This window comes from Rhinolophus sinicus, chromosome 15 (genome assembly GCF_057876585.1).
Source record: "Rhinolophus sinicus isolate RSI-liver-muscle chromosome 15, RSI-T2T, whole genome shotgun sequence".
NCBI classification, from domain to species: domain Eukaryota; kingdom Metazoa; phylum Chordata; class Mammalia; order Chiroptera; family Rhinolophidae; genus Rhinolophus; species Rhinolophus sinicus.
Window position 1 is genome coordinate 85,188,079 of NC_142515.1, and position 19,985 is coordinate 85,208,063.

Genomic DNA, 19,985 nt, shown 5'->3' on the forward strand with positions numbered 1-19,985 from the left:
CATGGTATTCTTTGGAATGTATGATCCATTTAACCACTCTACTGAAGAACGTTTAGGTGCTTTCCAGTTTTTCTCTACTGCGACCACTGTGCAAACACATTTCCAATTCTAAAACTTAGGATAGATTCCAGGATGGAATTACTCAAATTTTTAGGTTGTTTTTTCCCCCTTCTTCTGCTTCCCCACCGCCTCCCCACCCCACTCCGGTTCAAGCTGTTGTTTTTCAGTCTGGTTGTGTAGGTCACAGCTTCCTGGCCCATGCTGGTGTTATGAGCCTTGTGCTCCCCCCGGCTGAGGCAGTTGTTCACCAGTCGCCCGTCGGCCGCTCACAACAGCTCACGGCAGCTCTTAAAGGGAGCACGATAGCCCACTGCAGCTCACGCCAAACTCTGGCCGCTCACCACAGCCCAGCTCCAGGGAGAGCTATTGTTCACAATCTTAGCTGTAGAGGGCACAGCTCACTGGCCCATGTGGGAATTGAACCTGCAACCTCTACTTTTGGAGCACCGCGCTCCAACCACCTGAGCCACTGGGCTGGCCCCAAGTTTTTAGTCTTGATATGTTCCAGCAAACTGCTTTCCAGAAAATGTAACAGTTGAACCTCTTGCCAGCAGGGTAGCAGTGCCTTTGTTCAACCTTGCCACTTGGGAGTAATTCTTCATCCTGGGATTCCTATGCATTAAGAGAATGTGTATCACTGAAATATACTGTTTGACATTTGTATTTCTGCTTTTATATCCTTCCTGTTAATCCTAAAGAGTTCTGTGCTTATTAGGGCAGCTGGCTCCTTGTTATGAATTGCACATTTGGCTTTTAGTAGGTTTTTTAATGTTTGCTTGTTGCAAGTTTTTATACGAGTAAATCAGGTTTCCGCAATAAGCTGTAAAGACATGTCTTTTAACCAGTAAGTATGGTGCGGAAGGACACAGCATTTGAGCAATGATGAAATCAGGTTGTGGCTCCATGCTTATAAGGTGGCCCCACGCTTGTACCCAAGGTACACTACCTTACAGACCTACACAATCTAGTGGAGTGGGGGTGGAGGTGGAGGGCGAGGTGTGTGTGTTCGGTGCGGCAGGGCCCCACCAATGTGGCAGGGTAGGGCTTCTTTTGGTGCCCAGAGCACCGTCTCCAGCCCCGCCTGCCCTGCCCGCAGCTCATGATGGAGCAGTCCAAGAAGTCCTCGCTCATGGTGGCCCGCAGCATCCTCAACAACAAACTCATCAGCAAGAAGCTGGAGCGCTACCTGAAGGTGAGGCAGGGGCTCCTGGCCCGTTTCCTTGGGGAGGCCGGTGCCTTGGGCCGTTCAGACCGGTTTTTGCCCCTCAGCCCCGGGGATCTGCCCTCCTTTCAGCATCCTCGCCCCTTCCGCAGGGCGAGAACCCTTTCACTGACAGCCCCGAGGAGGAGAAGGAACAGGAGGAGGGCGAGGGCGGCGCCCTAGAAGAGGGGGCGCTGGTCGATGCGGCAGGGGGCGCGGAGGGTGCCGAGGGCGCACCAGCGCAACCCCCCGTGCCCCCAGAGCCGGCCCCTGTGGATGCGTCTCCACCGCCGCCACCGCCTCCCCCCGAGGAAGACGAGGAGGCTGTGCCCCTGCTGGGCGGAGCGTTGGAGCGCCAGATCCGCGGCATCCCGGGCCTCGACGTGGAGGCCGACGACGAGGAGGAGGAGGGCGGCGGGGGCGCCCCATGACTCGGGCCCGCGCGGCCTAGGCTGGAAGTCGAGTCTAATAAAGTTATTCCCATTCCACCGTCTGGCTTTTTAGTCCGTGGTTGGCGCGGGAGGGAGCCGGGACCTCGCTGAGGGGCTGGGGGCGCCTGTGCGCCCGACCCGGGAGACGCTGGGAGCGCCTGCGCACTTGAGGCGGGGAAAAAGAAATGCGCCTGCGCGCAGTGAAGCACCCATGGCCCTACCCAAACTCCCAAGATGCTAAGAGCGCCGAGCCGGAGCATCCGGAAGGCCAGCCGAAGAGGGCCCGCTGTGAAAGCCAGCCAATGGTAGCACTTGGGAGGAGTGACGTATACGCCTTGTTTTCCAGTAGCGGGCGGCGGGAGGCGCGTTGAGCGCATGCGTCCAGTGGTAGCCTAGAAAAGGGGTGGCTGGCGGGCCGACCCGGAGACATGGAGCAAGGCTACGGAGGTTTGTATGGGCGGCCCAGTGCGAGGTGGGGTGGCAGGTGCTGCCTGGGTACGCCTTGCAGAGGTTTGCGGGCCGGGGCCTACGCCCGAATGCGGTTACCACAACTCGGCCGGGCGGAGAGGCGACCGGAGCACGCGCGCGCCGCTCATTGGACTGCGGCGCCGTCGCTCTCGCGGCGCTGTATGGGGATTGGCCGGCTGTGCCTGAGGAAGGCGGGCGGAGCTTGGCGGGCCACCGCTGCGGCGGGCTTCGGGGGGCGCCTCGGGCGGCCGGGACCGTTTTTGCCCCTCAGCCCTGGCCGGGCCGACCGCACCGCTCGCGGGCCCGCCTTCCTCTCCGAAGACGCCACAAAATGGCGGCGCCAGGGGGCGGAGTCACGGTCGGCTCTCGTGGGGCGCGGGGTTCTCTTCCCCCCGTTGCCGGTCGTGTCCCGGTACCTGTGGGGCTTGGCGGAAGCTTCCGGGTGGCGCGGGGTCGTTCTCTTCCCCGCCAGCACCGCAGTGCAGTGCTGCGGCGCTCAGCTTCTGGCTCGTGTTGGCCTAGGAGGGTCAGATGCTGGGTATTTCCTTGTGGAGTGCTGTAAACCTGATGTGCCCTGAGGTTGTGACAGATTGGTGGCTGTCTTTCCGGCAATCCCTTATGGTGGCCTGGAGGTGCTGGGGACTCAAAGAGGGAATGTGCCTTTCGTCCACTTGGGCTGCAGGGCCTGCGGCAGGACGGCCCTCCGCGGGGGCTCTGCTCCTCGTCTCGAGAATCAGTACCTCCTGGGAAGGCTTTGCTCTGTGCTGGGAGACGAATGTGCCTACAGGGAACAGTTGGGATATCTAAGTATATGAAGTCCGAGAAGCAGGCGGTCTGATCTTGGCTGCAGCAGCTAGAGAAGGCACTGGTCTTGAAAGGTGGCAGCATTATCAGGATTCCGCCGCAGGAACTGCAGAGGCAGAAGGTCCTGAGGTGCATGGGTGTCTCAAGGGTCCTCGGATGGCTCCGTTTGGCTCTTGGGTCTTTTCTACAGCCTGACTGGGTCTCATCATTCTTTGCCTCACTTTCCACCAGATCTTTTCAACCAGTAATCCTGCCTCACGCATACTTTCTACTTGCTAAAAACCTTTCTGGCTCAGTTTGGATGCTGCAGCTTTCCTGAATCCTTCTGTAACATTTCCATCTGGAGTTATTTCCTAGGAGTCGGTGAGCCTTGACAGTTGCTTCCTGACCCATTCCCCAGCTTCATTATCTTGGGCAAGTGACTTAGGCTCCCAGGCTTTTACAATAGGGAAAATAGTACCTCAGGGGCCGTTATGAAATTATGTGAGCAGCATATGCCGTTTTGTTAGCCCAGTGCTCCACAGTAAACAGTGCCCTGCCGCTGGTCACTTGCTGTTAGAACCACCATTCTGCTTTTCTCTGCACAGATGTGGAAGGCTGTGTGGTGTAGAGAGGGTGTGTGTGCCTTTTAGAGGGCAAACTTCAGTTTGATTTTGGATCAAGTTCCCTAACTTCTGAGCCTAGTTCTCTGGTCTCTGAATGGCATTTGGCTAACGTGTGCTCAATGCCCATCATGTGTCAGCACTCAGCTAGTGGTTTGGGTTGTTCAGGTAAAGGAGATGGGGTAACTTCTTGCTTGGTAAAGGTGAAGTCATTTGACAAGTGTAGATAGCTGCCTGTGCCCAGCCCTGCCAGGCTCCAGGAACATTCAGATGAAGAGGGACTAGACAAATGCTGTCATTGGGGGTCTGGCAGGGTGTGGGGAGCTACCACAGAGGAGAGTGCAGTCTGATGCCTCCGGGCCAGGCTCAAGCCCTGGGACTTGAAGGCCCAGGGAAGTGTTGGAGGGTTCAAAGCTACATGGAAGCAAGGCCTAGAGAGGAAGTTGGTTCGCAGTTACGGGCACTTATGGCTGTTCGGTGGTGAGCCAAGGGGTGGGGAATGGGACTGTGTCCTAATGCTGGGCTAGCTGGTGGCTCATCCTGTGTCATCTTTAGTTGTGGGTTGAGGCTTAGGCCAAGGTTCCTTAGCAGGTGACAGGCAGAGCTGTCCTAAGGCCATTCCCCTCCCCTCTTTTCCCTTGACCTCAGGCAGGTGGAGTGTGATGATTCAGTCAGCCAGTTGTGGGGTGACATTTAGGGGTCAGTGTTGTGATTATACTGCCTTCTTCTAAGGCACTGAGCTCCTTGGAGGCGATCCTTTTAGGCTCAGAGCCCCTCTAAAGCACCTGTTTTCTGGTGAAACACATAGGATTTTATTGTTTTTAACTGCGGTGACAATGGTCAACAAAATTACATAGGTTTCAAATGTACAATTCTGTAATGTATCGGCTGTATGTTGCATTACGTGTTCACGACCCCGAGTCAGTTCTTCCATCACCATATATTTGACCCCCTTTACCAACATACAGGATTCTAACTCACAGGTCTTCTGTTCACAGGCTATGGGGCCTGGAGTGCTGGACCTGCCAACACCCAGGGTGAGTAGGATCTGCTTTCCAGGGAGGCATGGACTCCTGCAACCCCCAATCCACGGCACCAGCGTGACAAAGCCATTCCTGAGGCAGCGCTGGGGGACAGTGGACGATAGCCTGGAGAGGCTGATTTGAGGGATTGGGGCGGCGCTAGGGCCAGCCCAGGGACTGACCAGGAAACCTTTGCTGTAAAGGGCCAGATGATACATTTTTTTGGCTTTGCAGGCTACCTGATCTCTGTAGTATAGAAGCCACCATAGACAACTTATAAAGGAACAGATATGTCTGTGTGCCAGTAATATTTACTAAAGCCCACTGACATTTGCATACCATATAATTTTTATACGTTATGCAATAGTCTGTTTTAGCAGTTTGTTATTTTCTTCTAAGTGAATAGCCGAAGGTATACTCAAAAATTTTTTTAATTAATTGACTTTGTTTCTTAGTAGTTTTATGAGATTGAGCAGGTAGTATATAGAGTTCCATGTGCTCACCCTAATTTGACCCCTGCAGATTTCCCTATTATTAATAAACCAATGTTGATACACTGTTATTAAGTATAGTCTATAGTTTACATTAACATTTACTGTGTTGTGTAGTCCTATATGTGTTTTGACAAATGTGTAAACGATGTGTTTCATGTCAAAAGTCATATGTCATATGAAATACTCTTGATTTTTTTCCCCCCTAACCATTTAAAACACAAAACCCATTCTTAGCTTGGGGGTGCACAGCAACTTTCGATGGGCTAGATTTGGCCTGGGGCCTGTTTGCTGACTCTGCTCTGGAGTCCAGATCATGGTGCGAAGCACGTTTGAGGGGCCAGAATGTGCTCTGGTTGCAAGGCGTCCTGCTTTCTGCTGTTCCAGGGGATGGGACAAGGGCTTGCTTTGTTTTCTGAGCGTGGGATTCTCCCTAACACCACTGGGCAACGTCACTTCTCCCCCATCTCCGAGTTTCTCGGGAAGAAGCTTCCCACGTCACTCAGGCACATAATGTCCCCTTGCTCAGTTAAGTTGAGGATATGATTTTCCACTGGTGCATTCACTGGTGTTTTTTGGCAGTGTCTGAGCTCTGGCTCCTGGTGAGTGCTAGCACTTTAGAAGGGCTCTGCCTGGGGACCTGGACTGCTGGCCTCTTGGCGGGTGGCCCACACTGGATGAGCTTCCTGGGAAGGCTGCAGCATCCTTCCCATTACCCTGATGGGGGACATTGGCCTTGCTTGGGAGGGAAGCCCTGATTATGCTTCAGAGTGCTCCAGTAGGAAATAAGTTTTACAGCTGGTGGGCCCCAGCCTTTCCTGGTCTTAATAGGAAACCAAGGGCACTGCCACAGCCACGCGTAGCCCTTCTCCTGTGGATAGTGGAGTGAGGTGACAACTGTCCTCAAAATCCAGGTGTGTGTGTGGGGGTGTCTCAGGTGCCTTCATTCTGCGAACAGCTGTTGTGTATTTTTGTTTCCTCTAAGGTGCATATGGAGCTGGTGTGGCTAGCTGGCAAGGTAGGCCCTTCTGGGGGTCCGTGAGTGGGCATGAGGGCTTCTGAGAGGAACTGGGATGCAGGGATCCCCATATTCCCTCCTAGCTGTGCTCAGTTCTCCTGAAGGCTCGGCAGGCCGGCCTGAGGTGCTGAGCAGTCCTCGAGGGGAACTTACAGGAGGTTGTGATGAGAGGAGGTTGTGATTGTGTCCTGGGAGCAGTAGCTCTGGTGGGTCTGTCACCAGCCCCAACTGCCACTCCTCTGGCTTTGGATGGGAAGCAAGCCTTAGGATCTAGCATGAAAACCCCACTGCTCAGAGTGAAGGCCTTGCCCCTTCCCTCTTCCTGCTGCCTTTGTGAGCTGTCCAAAGGTGGGAGATGCCAGCGGCACTTGGTCCCATGACCCTCTTCCTTCTCTGTGGATAGTGGGTGTTCCTCCCCAGATATGTCCACCATGGACCAACCTTGTGGCTGCGGAGGTCTGACTTGGCTCTTCCTCTCTCTGGCAGGTTATGAAAACTACAATTATTATGGTGCCCAGAATACCGGCGTCACCACAGGAGCAACCTACAGCTATGGCCCAGCCTCGTGGGAGACCACCAAGGCTAGCGATGGCTTGGCAGCTGGGGGCCCTGCTGTGCATATGGCTTCTTATGGCCCAGAGCCATGCACCGACAATTCCGACTCGCTCATTGCCAAGATCAACCAGCGTTTGGACATGATGTCCAAGGAAGGAGGCAGGGGCGGGAGCAGCGGCGGTGGGGAGGGCATACAGGACCGGGAGAGGTGATTATGGACCTGAGCCCTTCCCTGGGGATCCCGCACATCCAGCTTTGTACAGATGGGAGTGGGCACCGGCTCTCCCAGGAGGTCTCTTCCCTGGCTCCCACCTGAGTATGGGTAGATGAGTTGGGCCTTTGTTTGGACAGAGGCATTGTTATAGAACTTGCTGGTTTCCTAAGGGGTGGGGCTCAGGACGTGACTACTGCTAAAATATGCTAGACTCCTTATTTCTGCACTGGGTGCCTAGCAGAGCCTCCCCATTATTATGGCCAAGGGCTTGTGCCCCTTATTCATTCATCAGTGTTTGGAAGGGAGTGTTGGTCTGCTTGGCCTCTGAGAATTTAGGAGGGGCACGTGGTGGTTTGGTTTCCTTGGCTGTTCTGAGTATGGGGAGGTGAGCTTTGCAGGAGGCAGTGAGGGTGCACGCAGAGTGTGTAGTAAAGGGTGTGCTTTCTTTGCAGCTCCTTCCGCTTCCATTCGTTTGATTCTTACGACTCCAGGCCTTGCCTGCCTGAGCACAATCCCTACCGCCCCAGCTACAGCTACGACTTCGACTTTGACCTGGGGCCGGAGCGCAATGGGGGCTTCAGCAGTCAGTACAGCGATTGCCGGGACCCCGCCCGCGAGCGGAGCTCTCTCGATAGCTTCATGCGGGGCAGGGGCCAGAGCCGCTTCCAGGACCGGAGCAATCCCAACACCTTCATGCGCAGTGACCCCTTCTTGCCCCCAGCAGCCTCCTCTGAGCCTTTGTCTGCTTCCTGGAATGAGATGAACTACACTGGTGGGCGGGGCCTGGGAGGCCCCTCCCCTAGCAGGCCTCTGCCGTCCCTCTTCTCCCAGTCTATGGCCCCCAACTACGGCGTGATGGGCATGCAGGGGGCGGCGGGCAATTATGACAACTCTGTGCCCTATGGATGTGGCCAGTCACAGACCTGGATGAGGGATCGGGTAAGCTCTTGCGAAGTTATAACCCGTCTTCTTTGCTTTCCTTTGTAAACAGCTTTATTGAGGTAAAATTTATAGACTTTAAGATGCACTCATTTTTAAGTATACCATTCAACTCTTGGTAAAAATGTACAGAATTGTGCAACTGTCACTGTCTAATTTTAGAACATTTCCGTCAACCCAGAAAGAAACTTTTGCCATTAGCAGTCACTCCCTGTTTTCTCCCCCAGCCCCTGGCAACCACTAATCTACTTTCTGTTTCTATGGATTTGCCTGTTCTGGACATTTCATATGAATGCAATTATATATAATACATGGTTTTTTCTCTGGCTTCTTTCATTCAGCATAAAATTTTGGGATGGTTTTAACTCTTATCTCTCCTTGTTTTGTGAAAAGATCTTATCTGCCTTTGTTCTCTGATCTTACAACCATTCTTCATTTCTCTGGGATATCATAATGGCTGGGTAAGCGGTACATCGGGATGTGCTTGTGTCTGTAGCCCCGGAGGAGAGGGTTTGACCGCTGCGGCCCAGACGGCATGGGCAGGAAACGGAAGCAGTTGCAAATCTACGAGGAGCCAGATCCCAAACAGGCCCGGGCTGACAGCGAAGGAGATTTTTCTGAAAACGGTATGCCGTGGGGGTCAGTAGGCCTGGGTGGGTGTAAGATGAGTCTGTTGCATGCTTGGTGCTCAGCCAGCTTGTCTGTACAGTGGACATGCGGGAACTCAAGGGTGCTGTGTGTCACCCAGGCTCCCAGAGCCCCCACTGTAATCAGGACAAGCTCCGTCACTCTGGACAGTGAGCTTGGGAGGGTGAAAACGGAGTGGGTCAACCGCTGAGGGGCTGACTTTCCCTCTTCCTTTGTGTCTGGTAGATGATGGAGCTGGTGACTTCCGGTCGGGAGATGAAGAATTCAGGGGTGTAAGTCCACCTTCACTGGTTAGCCTCCTTTGTCTCTAGTGTAGGATTTATTTCTTATTTGAGCCTCTTTCTCACAGAGGCGGGGACAGCTGCAGTAGTAGATGCCTCTACCTCGTGAGTGGATTTAATACCCTGAGTTGCAGCTAGATTTCTAAGAGATTTCCACTTAGAACAATCCTTCCCTTCCTGAAGAAATTCCCAGCCCCCTCCCTAGCCGCTCGTGTGTCTTACAGTGACGCACCTGCCATGCACACACGCTGAGTGCAGGGCTGTGGAGGCTGAGGCTTCCAAACAGTCCCTGAGACTTGTTTGCTGCCAGCGCCGTGCTGGTGCTGAGCCCAGTCATGGCCTTCAGTCCTTCCAGCCAGTCACAGGAGACTGGTGCTTAAGGCCGGCTCTTAGCCAGGACCTGGGGAGCGAGCCTTTGCCACCCCCTGCAAATTCTGATCCAAGTCAGATGGAGGGCCTGCAGATCTGGAGTCTGCAGGCCTTATCCATGTGCTTCTGACGGTCCGGTGGGCTGGGGGCAGGGTTGATGGGACAAACAGCTGTAAATTTTCAGTTATTGGGGGTCTTGCTCGCCCTCTGCCTGGCTTGCTTAGATCGAGTCTGGGAATCTGTGTACCTGCTGATGACTAATCTTGAGCTCGATGGCTCTGTTTTGATTTTTGGTTAGATGATCATTTTTATCTATACCTGATTTACAAGCTTTGCAAGTATAAAGAAATGGCTAGGAAACTTGGTAAAGCCCATTTTCAGTAAAGAACACTGAAACGTGCATCCTACAAATTAGGGTTTTTTGACATACAGCTCCTGGTGTTCCCATGTGCAGAGCTGCGCAGGTGTAAATTGCCAGAGATCATTCTTTGGACTGAAAGAGAGTGATTTTAATAAAAAAGCACTTTAGTCATCATTACAGAATCTCAGAAAGCAAGCAGGAGTGACAGGACACACTCAGGCTCCATCCCCAGGCCCTGGGCCTTGTCCGGACACATTGTTGCTGGGTTCCTCGTGGCACAGCGACCAGCAGGAATCTGGGGAGCTGGGCTGGTGTGGACATTTTTGGAAACTACCTCACTGCCCGATTTCGTGTGTGTCCTTTTTCAGGAGGACGAATTCTTCGACTCTGGGAGGCAGAGAGGTAGGCATTGCCCAGTGTCCCTTTGAACTTTCCTGTGTCTGCCTGGCTGTCCTGCACTCACTACTCAGCTCCCAGCCAGGCTGGGCTTCTGTGCAAGCCTAGGGCCTGGATGGAGGGGCTGGCTGCTGGCTGGCCTTGGCTGTGGTGCTCACCCCGAGGCTTTGCTCCAGTGTTTGGAGCAGCACTTACTGGAAACAAGTCTGTTGGCCTTAGTCAATGCAGGCTGCCGGGTGGAGGCGGGAGAACTCTCTGGGTGTCTGCAACAGCTCGCAGTGGTAGGGAAAAGAGTTTCAGAAACACAAGAGAAAAGGAAAGGTACCCTCAAGCCCGTCTTCTCTGTTCCCCCTTGGCCAGTGCTGGTCCCTGTACTGTCTTCTCCTGGGCTTCATTCTTGCCACAGTTCCCTCGGTTTCCAGCCCAGGGCTGTGCTCTCAGCCTCTATCATGGGGTACTGGCAACTGCAGTGCATGTCGCTGCATGGGCCGGAGTTTGGATACCTGCCTGGGTTGGGAGCTTGGGGCACGGGGAGGCCTGTCAGGTACACCGAGGCCAAGATCCTCCGGAGGCAGCCATTGCTCAGCAGGTCTCAGTTCCAGTGCCAAAGACCTAAGAGTCCAAAGTTGGCAGCAAGAGCTAAGCCACGTTAAACCTCGGGGGTATATGGAGAAACAGTCGGAGACGTGGTGGCCTTGATCTTATCCAAATGCTACTTGTTTCTTTTCCTGTTTCCATGGGTCTGTCCATAGCTGGTTTCCCCCAAGTATCACAGGTTGGCTCCTTTGTGACTTTTCTGCCATAAATTCTGAAGGCCCATCTTAGATGCTCCTTCCCTGCTATGTTCAGGTTTAGCCAACCATCTGAGGTCTTCCCACCCTGTTCATTGAAACAGTTGTTCTGTAGCATGGGACCACACAGAGCATTGAGAAGCTCATGCAGCGGGGAAAATGCTAAAGCAAAGGTGACATGTTTATTGCGCGCAGGTCCTGCTACCTACCTGGGATGACTTTGCTATTAAACAGCAGTAATAGTTTCAGGCAGTGACCTCTTGCCAAAAATCCCACACGCCCTTTTGAGAGGCTTCTGAGCAGCGCACGCCGGTCGCCATCTTCGTGGGACAGTCTCGTGACTGGCATCAGGGGTAGGGGTTACAGTTCAGATGCTTATCCGACCTTTTTTCAGTGTCTGGCCCTGGCTCTGAGCCGTGGTGGCCTGGCCTGGCCTCACACTGGTGCACTGGGCTGCATGGCTCGCAGAGGAGCTCCTGTGCTGGCCCCAGGGGACGGACGGAGGACCCATGGGTCTCTTCCCACGTTTCTTTCTAGGATTGCTTCCCATGTAGCCCTGGGAAAGCCCTAGAGTGACAATTTTTGTAAGTGGAAGGAAGAGTTTGGGCCAGCAAGGACTGTCAGACCTGCTGAGCCCTAGTTCAGAGGAGGCCGATGGGTTGGTCTTCATGGTCCACCTAGAGGTGGGACGGAGGGCGGTAGAACAGCCTGCTTTATGTTGAGGCCGTCCAGCGGCTGCCTCTTTACCTGGGAAGAACTGCTCTCTCTCTCTTAACTGATGTTGGGAGAAGACCCCTTCAGGGAACTGGATTGGAACAGCAGGATAGGGAAGCACAGAGAGCAGGTGGGCTGCAGTGTGAGTGGGATGGGTGGGCCGTGTCCCCTTATCAGGCCACGTGGGGAGTGAGTTCTCTCCCCTGGGAATTCCTAAGGGTTCTCCTCGAAGGCCTATCCTTGTTGGGGGGCTTTGACAGCCCCTTGGTGCCTCAGGGTATCCTGACCCTGCTGTGCGTGGAGGCAGTGGTGGGGCACGGGGTGCGGTGGCTAAGCTGCGGTCCCATCAAGGCCCTGCTGGTCAGCTCCATTGTGGGCTCCGCAGAGGGTCTCGAAGGGAATTATCTGTTGCAGGAGAGAAGGATGATGAGGATGATGAAGTGAAGAAGAGAAGGGAAAAGCAGAGGAGGAGAGACAGGATGCGAGACCGAGCAGCTGACAGGTGAGGAGGCAGGCGAGGGGGGAGGTCGGCTGGGCCTGGGCACTGGCACGGCTCCTGAGCTTATCTGTCTTCAACTCCACGATGCAGTGGAGCTGACTCAAGTGTCTGGGGAAACTCTAGTCAGTGTGGTGGGAGACAGAACTTGGGAAACACGTGTGGGTCATCTTGCCTGTGGGTCCATGTGGTCCTCATGTGCCCAGCAGGGGGCTCTGTTGCCCTCCTGCAGGCCTACGGGGAGTTCCCTGGCCCCTGGCTTGTGTTTGTCATCTCACAAGTGATCTCCATTCAGCACAGCTGCTGAGGAGGCGCTCTGCTGCCTTGTCCAAATCTGGACCACCTCTGGAGTTGGACGGAGCGATTATATATAGCTGTTACCTTCAAGACTGTCTTTAAATAGAAAAAGAAGTGCAAAAGTGCAAAGCCCAAACGGTGTTGGTGTGGCTGCAAAAAAGAAACACATCTGAGAAGCTGTGGTGTTAGGTACTGTGCCCCCAGAGCAGTGGGCTTAGGGAGTTCCTAGTTCTGAATAGTCCCCATCTTAGGGTGTTCTCGTAGGGGCTTTTAGGCCAAAGAGACTAGATGGCAATAAATTGCTCTATTAATCACTTTCTTCGAGGTTGTGCTCGTGTTCTTAAGATGGGAAAATGGGGTAATGCTGCTCTTGATGCCCCATGAGAAGTCTTGGTTCAGAAATCACTTTCCCATTTCCATTTCAGTTCTAAGCTGAGATGGTTACCCCTGTATCATTTCTCTTTCTTCAGGATTCAGTTCGCCTGTTCCGTGTGCAAGTTTCGTAGCTTTGAAGATGAAGAAATCCAGAAGCATCTGCAAAGCAAATTTCACAAAGAGACATTGCGGTTTATAAGTACCAAACTCCCTGACAAGACGGTGGAGTTCCTCCAGGTGAGACATGCTTGGCTTCCGACATCATTTCCCAATGATCCTACAGGTGTCAGAGAAGGGAAGCAGAAGGGAAATAAGGGGCCTAAACTTAGGTTTTCTATCTCCAGAGTAACAGTTGTTTAAGTCCCCGTGTCAGAGGAGCTGACAGCCATTGTAGTTCCCACTAGTTCTTCCACCAGAGCTGCTCTGATAGCTGTCTTCTCACCTTTGGGACGGTTGAGACAGGCTGTCATCTGCTAGGGGGTTGGCAGCCGCCCGTGGTGAGCTGCCTCTTGGTGCTGTGCCACCCTCTCCTGATTTCATTTGGTGCTGTCTCCCAACCCCTCTAGGAATACATTGTAAACAGGAATAAGAAGATTGAGAAGCGGCGCCAGGAACTTCTGGAGAAGGAAAGCACAAAACCAAAACCAGATCCTTTCAAAGGTGAGCTGTGATCTGGGATGGGTGCTGTTCCGCGTGGCGCTAAGGCATGTGACCGTGTGAAGCCGGCACAGGTGGCCGAGGATGTGACGTGAAGACCCATGGGAGGGGCACTCAGCAGTGGTCAGAGGCCCTTGAGCACGGCCTCGTGGAGATCGAAGCTCTGTAGGTGACTGATCAGAGTGGAGCACTCAGTGGAGCACTCGGAAGTTTGTTTCCTCCTTGGGCCGAAGGATGAGAAAAGTTTAATAAATGCCCCGGTGTAGAGACTGGTTGTCCTGACCCCACATTCCTGCTGGAAGGCAGATGACGCCTGTCTCAGAATCTGTCCTAAATTCTTAGGTCTGCAGGGAGAAAATGGGAGTTTTGTTGGGGGCCGGGAGGAAAGCATCACTTGATGCTGTCCCAGATCCCACATGACGTGGGTTTCATCCACAGGGATTGGCCACGAGCACTTCTTCAAGAAGATCGAGGCTGCTCACTGCCTGGCTTGTGACATGCTGATCCCCGCACAGCACCAGCTCTTGCAGCGGCACCTGCACTCTGTGGACCACAATCACAACCGCCGGGTGAGTCCCCTCCCACTGTGAGCTGGGAGGCCAGGCTGCCAGCGGGGGCTCAGGACCTTCTGTGTGCTACACGGGGATGCCGACAGCTTAGGAGCTCTTGCTAATACATCAAGTCTGCCACTTCATCAGTTGATTGTAAGATGCATCCCAGTTTCCATTAAGATGTGAGAAAGTATGTCGCTTAGAATTGACTAAATACAGTAGCTGAAATTCTTCTGGGTTGAGAATGTTCCCTGTAAATGAGTCAATTCCCCATTTGCTGAAAAACTGGTTTTCCTGTAAGCTGAGGCCGAGGGCTATTCAGAGCAGAGTGCCCAGTGGACCCAGAGTTCAGGACCCATTTGCTCCTTACTAGCTGATGGGGCCTGAGGCTAAAAGTTTACTTTTAGGGTCAGTAAATTTTTCTGTAAAGGGTCAACTTGTAAATGTGTTCAGCTTTGCAGGCCATAGCGTCTCCGTCCAACAAGTCTGCCGTTGATGGGCAATGGCAGCCCTAGACACTAAGTGAAAGAATGGGTGTGGCTGCACTGGGGCCACTGGCTGTAGCTTGCTGACCCCTGGTTTAACATCTCTGTCCTCAGTTTACCCAACTATGAAATGGAGATGTCAATACCTGCCTGCCCATCTGCCAGTTTTATTAAAGAGCAGCCAAAAGCACTGTATAAACTGTATAAACAGGGATTACTGTATGATGTCAAGCTCTGTTTTGGGACATTTGTACTTTTGCTATTGAACTTCTAAAGTCACTATAACTCAAAACTGAAGGGCTTGCCCTTTTTCCCTACTTAGTCCACAAAGCTTCTAATCTGGAAACACTTGTTTCATCCTTGCTTGTGCACGTAGTAACTGGGATGTGTTTATGCTTTTATCCTTTAAGATTATCAGACTTTTCTACATTTTCATAGTGTCAGCTCTGATACCTCGAGTGCCTTCTCTCACACTCCTGGCGTCTGGCACTTGAGGATTTTCCTCAGTGAAGAAAGATGCTAGCCACCTCTGCACATGGCTGATCTCAGGGCAACTCACTGTAGCCTGGCCAGTGTGTTCTCTTGCTCCTCTATAAGAGCCATTTTTAAAAGCCCGTATTTGGTTCCCTTTGCAGTTGGCTGCTGAACAGTTTAAGAAAACAAGTCTCCATGTGGCTAAGAGTGTTTTGAACAACAGACATATAGTGAAGATGCTGGAAAAATACCTCAAGGTTTGTGTTTAGGAGTCCGGGAACACAAATTGACGGGAAAAGCTTTTAAAACGTAAGATGAATTGCGAGTATGAAACTATCTCGAGTGCAGTATTTAGCACTTCTGAGTTAAGGGATATTGCAGTGTATCGGGCGTGTGGATTTCCTGAGACTGTTTGCTTGAGAACTCTGGGATGTGATTCTGCTTGATTAATCTGTACAATGGTAACTCTTACCACGAGAAACCTTGATTATCTAGCTGTAAAATACTGAGCAAATGATGGTGATATGTTTAAAAAAACAAAATCCAAGGTAGATAATTGTCCAAGAAAGAAGCGAAAAAGAGGTTTTGCTGGCAGAGTCAACCAATAATGAAACGGAGGATCAAGGTGAAGGGAAGAACCAGAGGTGCCACAACCAGTGATAGTGACAGGGGCAGAGTAGTAAAAAGTCTCAACGAGTGTGCCCTGGAGAGAAGTTGGGAGAGCCCCCGATTCCTCCTTGGTAAGCCCGTTTTGCTAAATGCTCAGCCCCATGACTTCAGCATTTGAGGCTGGTAGCTGAGCTCCAGTATAGCCTGGCTAGGACCTGTTCACCCTCTTCTCAGTTACTAAATGCTGCAGTATTTAACGATGCATTCCATCCATTCAAGGCCCAGAATCTAAATGCAGCGGGTTCTTGAATAATGTCATTTCATTTGACATCGTTTAAACATTGACGAGATGCTGTAGGAACTTAACTCCTGTTTGTATCAATTGCTCTGTAGTAAAACTGGTTGTTATACATGGTTTATCTGCAGTTCCAGGAACTTGTCAACAACATCAAGTGAGGACTTACTGTAACCAATTTAAGAACCATGACCGATCATTGTTTTACTTTGTGGCCTAAACAGATTGAAAGTGTCTGAAGTCAAGTGTGGACTCAAGCTTCTAACCACCATATTTTAAAACACATTTCCTAATCTTGTAGTGATAATATTTAGTTTTCTTTTTCTAAACTAGAAACAGTTTTAGCCTATGCTCGTGAGAAGTTTGTCTTCTCAGAGCGTCAGACTCAGATTTGACTCCTGACTGTTTAATAGCTGTGTGGCCTCTGGCCAATTGCTGATCTTTGAGTCTCATTTCCTTATGTGTAAAATGGGGATAACCCTCAACCAGGGCTCTGAGCTTAAATGAAACTAAAATTTAAAATAGTCTTAATTTCCTGTTACAAGGCTTTTTTTTTTTTTAATTTGGTGTGGAAAAGCTAAATCTAAGCTTCTCCTCATGGTTACATGCTTGAATAAAAGTGCAAAATAGTGCTGGTGAAGCTTTTCTGACATGTCTTTTCTGAGTCTTTAGGCTCTGAGAGCCTGTAGGATTAACTCACCTGATGTAGTTTAAAGTATTTCTCTTGTTGACTCTGCCCATCATGAAAACATGAGCTCCCAGCAACTTAGGTAGGCCTCCTCCATTTCTCATTTGGACAGTTCTTTACGATTGCACTGACTTGTGTTTCTTCCTGGCCAGGGTGAAGACCCTTTCACCAATGAAGCTGTTGATCCAGAAATCGAAGGAGATGACAATTTAGGAGGTGAGGATAAAGAAGAGACACCTGAGGAGGTGGCTGCAGAAGTCTTAGCTGAGGTGATTACAGCAACAGTGAGGGCAGTAGAGGGGGAAGGAATGCCTGCTCCAGAAAGTAGTGAAATGCTGGCCGAAGGGAAAGGCCCCGTAGACACGGCAGAGGCCACTGGTGGTCCACATCCTGAACAGCTGCTGGAAGCAGAGACACCCTGTGGAATGGCATCTGAGAAGGGGAATGCTGAAGCAGAGACTGGAGGCGAGGCTGCCCAGGCTGGAGGCGAAGCTGCCCAGGCTGGAGGCGAAGCTGCCCAGGCTGGAGGCGAAGCTGCCCAGGCTGGAGGTGCAACAGAGGCAGAAAGCACCGTAACAGTCACTGCTCCTTCCCCAGCTGCCACAGAAGCCGAAGTGAAACAAAATGAAGCAGAATCCAAAGATGTTATTCCCACAGAATGATACTCTCCTTGTTTCAGGGGATGTGTTATATGAAGCAGTGGTCTCTTTCCTTTGGTTTGTAAACAGTACTAGGGTGTGTGTTAACTGGAATATGCTGAAAACTGGGTTTGGTGAAGAGACCCAGCCATTTCCTTCAGAAAAGTGTACCTCACAGGCTTGTCTTACAGAGTTGGGTGGCTTTCTGCCTTGGTTTGAAGGCTGCAGAAATTGTACATTCCCCCAAGCAGCTGAGATCTCTTTATATTGCAGTTGGAGTAATAAAAGTCGGGTAATTAGATTTTGATGATACTTTGCTTGTTAAATACAGCCCCTGGCTGAATGCCTTTTTGATTATTTTGTCTGGGAGCAGCTCATTACTAGGATATATCTTGCTTTATAAAGATTTAAGTTTCAAGAATTTGCTTTGGTATCAGTTATTGACCTCTGCTTTTGTAGCCCACTGAATGGTGTGTGATCTCACAAGATGTAGCAGAGTCTCGTTAACGTGGTGGTGTTCTGTCACGTCAGTGAACTCAGAGGCCTGATGAATCTGACACACCGGCACCACTGGAAGCACACCCACTTGCCCCTCAACATGACACTTTGCCTGCGGCAGTTTCCCAGTCTTTAGTCCTTGCTGAACCCCCTTCACAAGGTTTTACCTCATTTGTGTTCCACGTCTGCATTACTTCAGGGTTTTTTACCTTTAAATTGAGTTACTTCCTCTTAAACATTTAAAAAGAAAACTTGGTGTCACTCCCATGAATGGAAAACCCAGTATAAATTGCCATAGATAAGATGCTATCTGTAAAAAAATGAAGATAATGAACCTCTTTTGGAGGTTTCTGAATCATGAGAAAGTTAGCATGTTTTAGTGTAGCAAGCACCAGTTATATGTTCATATAATCAAAAGAATTGGAAGGTAACTCCCTTTTGAAAGGATATCGCTGGGTCTGTGTTTCCCTGTAAACCTTAGAACTGTCATCTTTGGGGAAGCATTGGCCAGTGGGAAAATATTTAAAATGAGGTGGTAAAAATACTTGATGAGCATCTACTGTGTACCAGGTGCTAATTTGTGATAAAAATATGGGCACTGTTCTCAAGGATCTTATTGGAGATGTGAATATTTATGAAAAAGTCAATACTAGAACTAAAAAATAAACTGTAAGCAAGAAAATGGTGCCTCTGAATTGTTTCTGCTCATCATTCCTCAGTACTCCATCGATGTGGCTTAGTCACAGGTTGAACATGCTCTTTGAAGCTTGTTCTCTTAAGGCAAAAATGTTGATGGCATTGAACATCAATAGTCCGAAAAAGGATAACAAAACTATGAAGTTGCTTTATTTTGTTTGTCTTGTAAAAGTAATCTGAGGCCTATCAATTCTAAATTTTAGTGAGGTTCTTCCACCCCCCACCCAGTGTGAAATGACACAAATCATTTTATTCCTAAAGGTAGCGTGAACCATGCCGTCATAACCCAGGATGGGACTAACTAGGGGTGCACAAAGGGATGCCCTCATATTTCCTGAGATGACAGGAATAAATAGCAAGCTTCCTCATTGGGAATTAATACCAGTTATTAACCACTTATAGAGGAAAAACGGGGAGGTTAAGGAACTTTTAGGGTCACACATCAAAGATGTGGGGATACCCAAATTAATACACAGGTCTGAGATACCAGTGGCCATGAACTTTCCATAGAGCACCGGTACTATTTAAAAACAGGTTCAGTGAACATGGCAATCCCTGTATTCCCAAGCAAAACAAGTTTTAGGAATTGCAGCCTAATTACAACTTCGTGTAATCATACTGTGGACCTGTGTGATTTCACTGAGTTTTAATGAAATTAATACAGTCGTTAAAAGGGAAACATGCAATGTAATGAGCAAAGAGTTTATTCAAAGATGCATATCATTAGCATTAATAAATTCAACATTAAGTTTTGGACCATAAATCACTTGCACTGCCTGATAACCTGGCTGAAAGTGGTCCTTGCTCACCAGAAGTGGCCAATGGTGATTAGACAGGCACAGGAGAGTCCAAGTAGAACTTCAGAAGTAATGGAGGAGTAGAACAGCGTTTTAGCATTTTATTTTTTTACAGTAGCTTCCTTGGAGGGCTCGACCAAAAGATGGGCATGGAAAAAAGCCGTGGGTGTGGCTATGCACTGATTGAACACTGACGGCTCTTTGCTAATGGAGAAAATACTGGGCCACTTCATCTTACACAAGGGCATTGAAGCCTGTCAGCTCAGTTGGTTTTCTGCCATCAGACTCAGTCTATGTGCTTCCTCTCAAAACACTACCTGGTGAGTGTACACTTTATATAACTTAGAAATCAGCTTGGGGGGCGATATAGTGGAGTAGGGGGCAACTGATCCATTCTCACGGGGTTGGCTATCAGAATTCAGTGAGAAACACTTGGCACTATTGAAAAGGGTTTGCTCAGTGTAACATTTTTTTAAAAAACTCGTATAAAATGAGCTATTAACCATTTTAAAGTGGACAATACATTGGCATTTGGTGTACACACAATATTGTGCAGCCCCATGACCTATAACTGGCCCATGACATTTTCCTCCCCCTAAAAAGAAACCCTTACCAGTTCGTTGTCACGTCCCACTGCCCCTCCCCCACCCCGACAGCCACTAATCTTTCTGTCCCTGGGTCTACTTTGGATATTTCATATAAAGGGAACTATACATGACCTTTTCAGTCTAGCTTCTTTCACTCCGCATAAGTTTTTGAGTTCCTCCATGTTACAGCCTGTTATCAGTACTTCATTCCTTCTTATGGCTGAGGAATATTGCATGTACATACTACATCTGTTTATCCAGTCATCCAATAATGGACATTGGAGTTGTCTCCACCTTTTGACTACTGTGAGTAGTGCTTCTAAGAACATTGAACAACATCTGAGTACCTGTTTTCAAAGTCCTTTTGGGTACACACCTACAAGCGGAATTATTGGGTCAGATGGTAATCCTGTTTACATTTTTGAGGCACCACCGACTTTCACAACAGCGGCACCATTTTAAGTTCCCATCAGTAAC

General features: G+C 50.3%; 2 protein-coding genes and 1 long non-coding RNA gene across 6 annotated transcripts in view; 2 read left to right on the forward strand and 1 right to left on the reverse strand.

Annotated features, from left to right (window-relative positions):
- Nucleotides 1-1,749, forward strand: part of AKAP8L (A-kinase anchoring protein 8 like) — a 29,809-nt gene extending 28,060 nt beyond the window's left edge. For all 3 annotated transcript variants that reach the window (XM_019736859.3, XM_019736857.3, XM_019736860.3), the window contains 2 exons: nucleotides 1,157-1,252; nucleotides 1,375-1,749. In XM_019736859.3, coding sequence (XP_019592418.3) covers nucleotides 1,157-1,252; nucleotides 1,375-1,692 — 414 coding nt within the window. In that variant the 3' untranslated portion in view covers nucleotides 1,693-1,749. The remainder of the gene's footprint in view (nucleotides 1-1,156; nucleotides 1,253-1,374) is intronic.
- Nucleotides 1,750-1,940: 191 nt separating this feature from the next.
- Nucleotides 1,941-18,110, forward strand: AKAP8 (A-kinase anchoring protein 8). Of its 2 annotated transcripts, none has more exons than XM_019736854.3 (14): nucleotides 1,941-2,139; nucleotides 4,565-4,603; nucleotides 6,065-6,097; nucleotides 6,584-6,860; nucleotides 7,319-7,805; nucleotides 8,302-8,431; nucleotides 8,679-8,725; nucleotides 9,833-9,866; nucleotides 11,780-11,867; nucleotides 12,629-12,770; nucleotides 13,100-13,193; nucleotides 13,629-13,759; nucleotides 14,862-14,957; nucleotides 16,445-18,110. In XM_019736854.3, the coding sequence occupies exons 1-14, from the start codon at nucleotides 2,121-2,123 to the stop codon at nucleotides 16,952-16,954; spliced, it is 2,127 nt and encodes a 708-aa protein (XP_019592413.2). In that variant the 5' UTR covers nucleotides 1,941-2,120; the 3' UTR covers nucleotides 16,955-18,110. The 2 variants fall into 2 exon arrangements, with proteins under 2 accessions (XP_019592413.2, XP_019592415.2); XM_019736856.3 differs by having other exon boundaries at nucleotides 2,025-2,139; nucleotides 6,584-6,811.
- Nucleotides 12,448-16,508, reverse strand: LOC148755241 (uncharacterized). Its single transcript, XR_016019013.1, has 2 exons — nucleotides 16,305-16,508; nucleotides 12,448-12,692 (listed from the first exon to the last, which is right to left on the reverse strand). It is a non-coding gene; the product is annotated as an uncharacterized LOC148755241 (long non-coding RNA).
- Nucleotides 18,111-19,985: the final 1,875 nt, after the last annotated feature.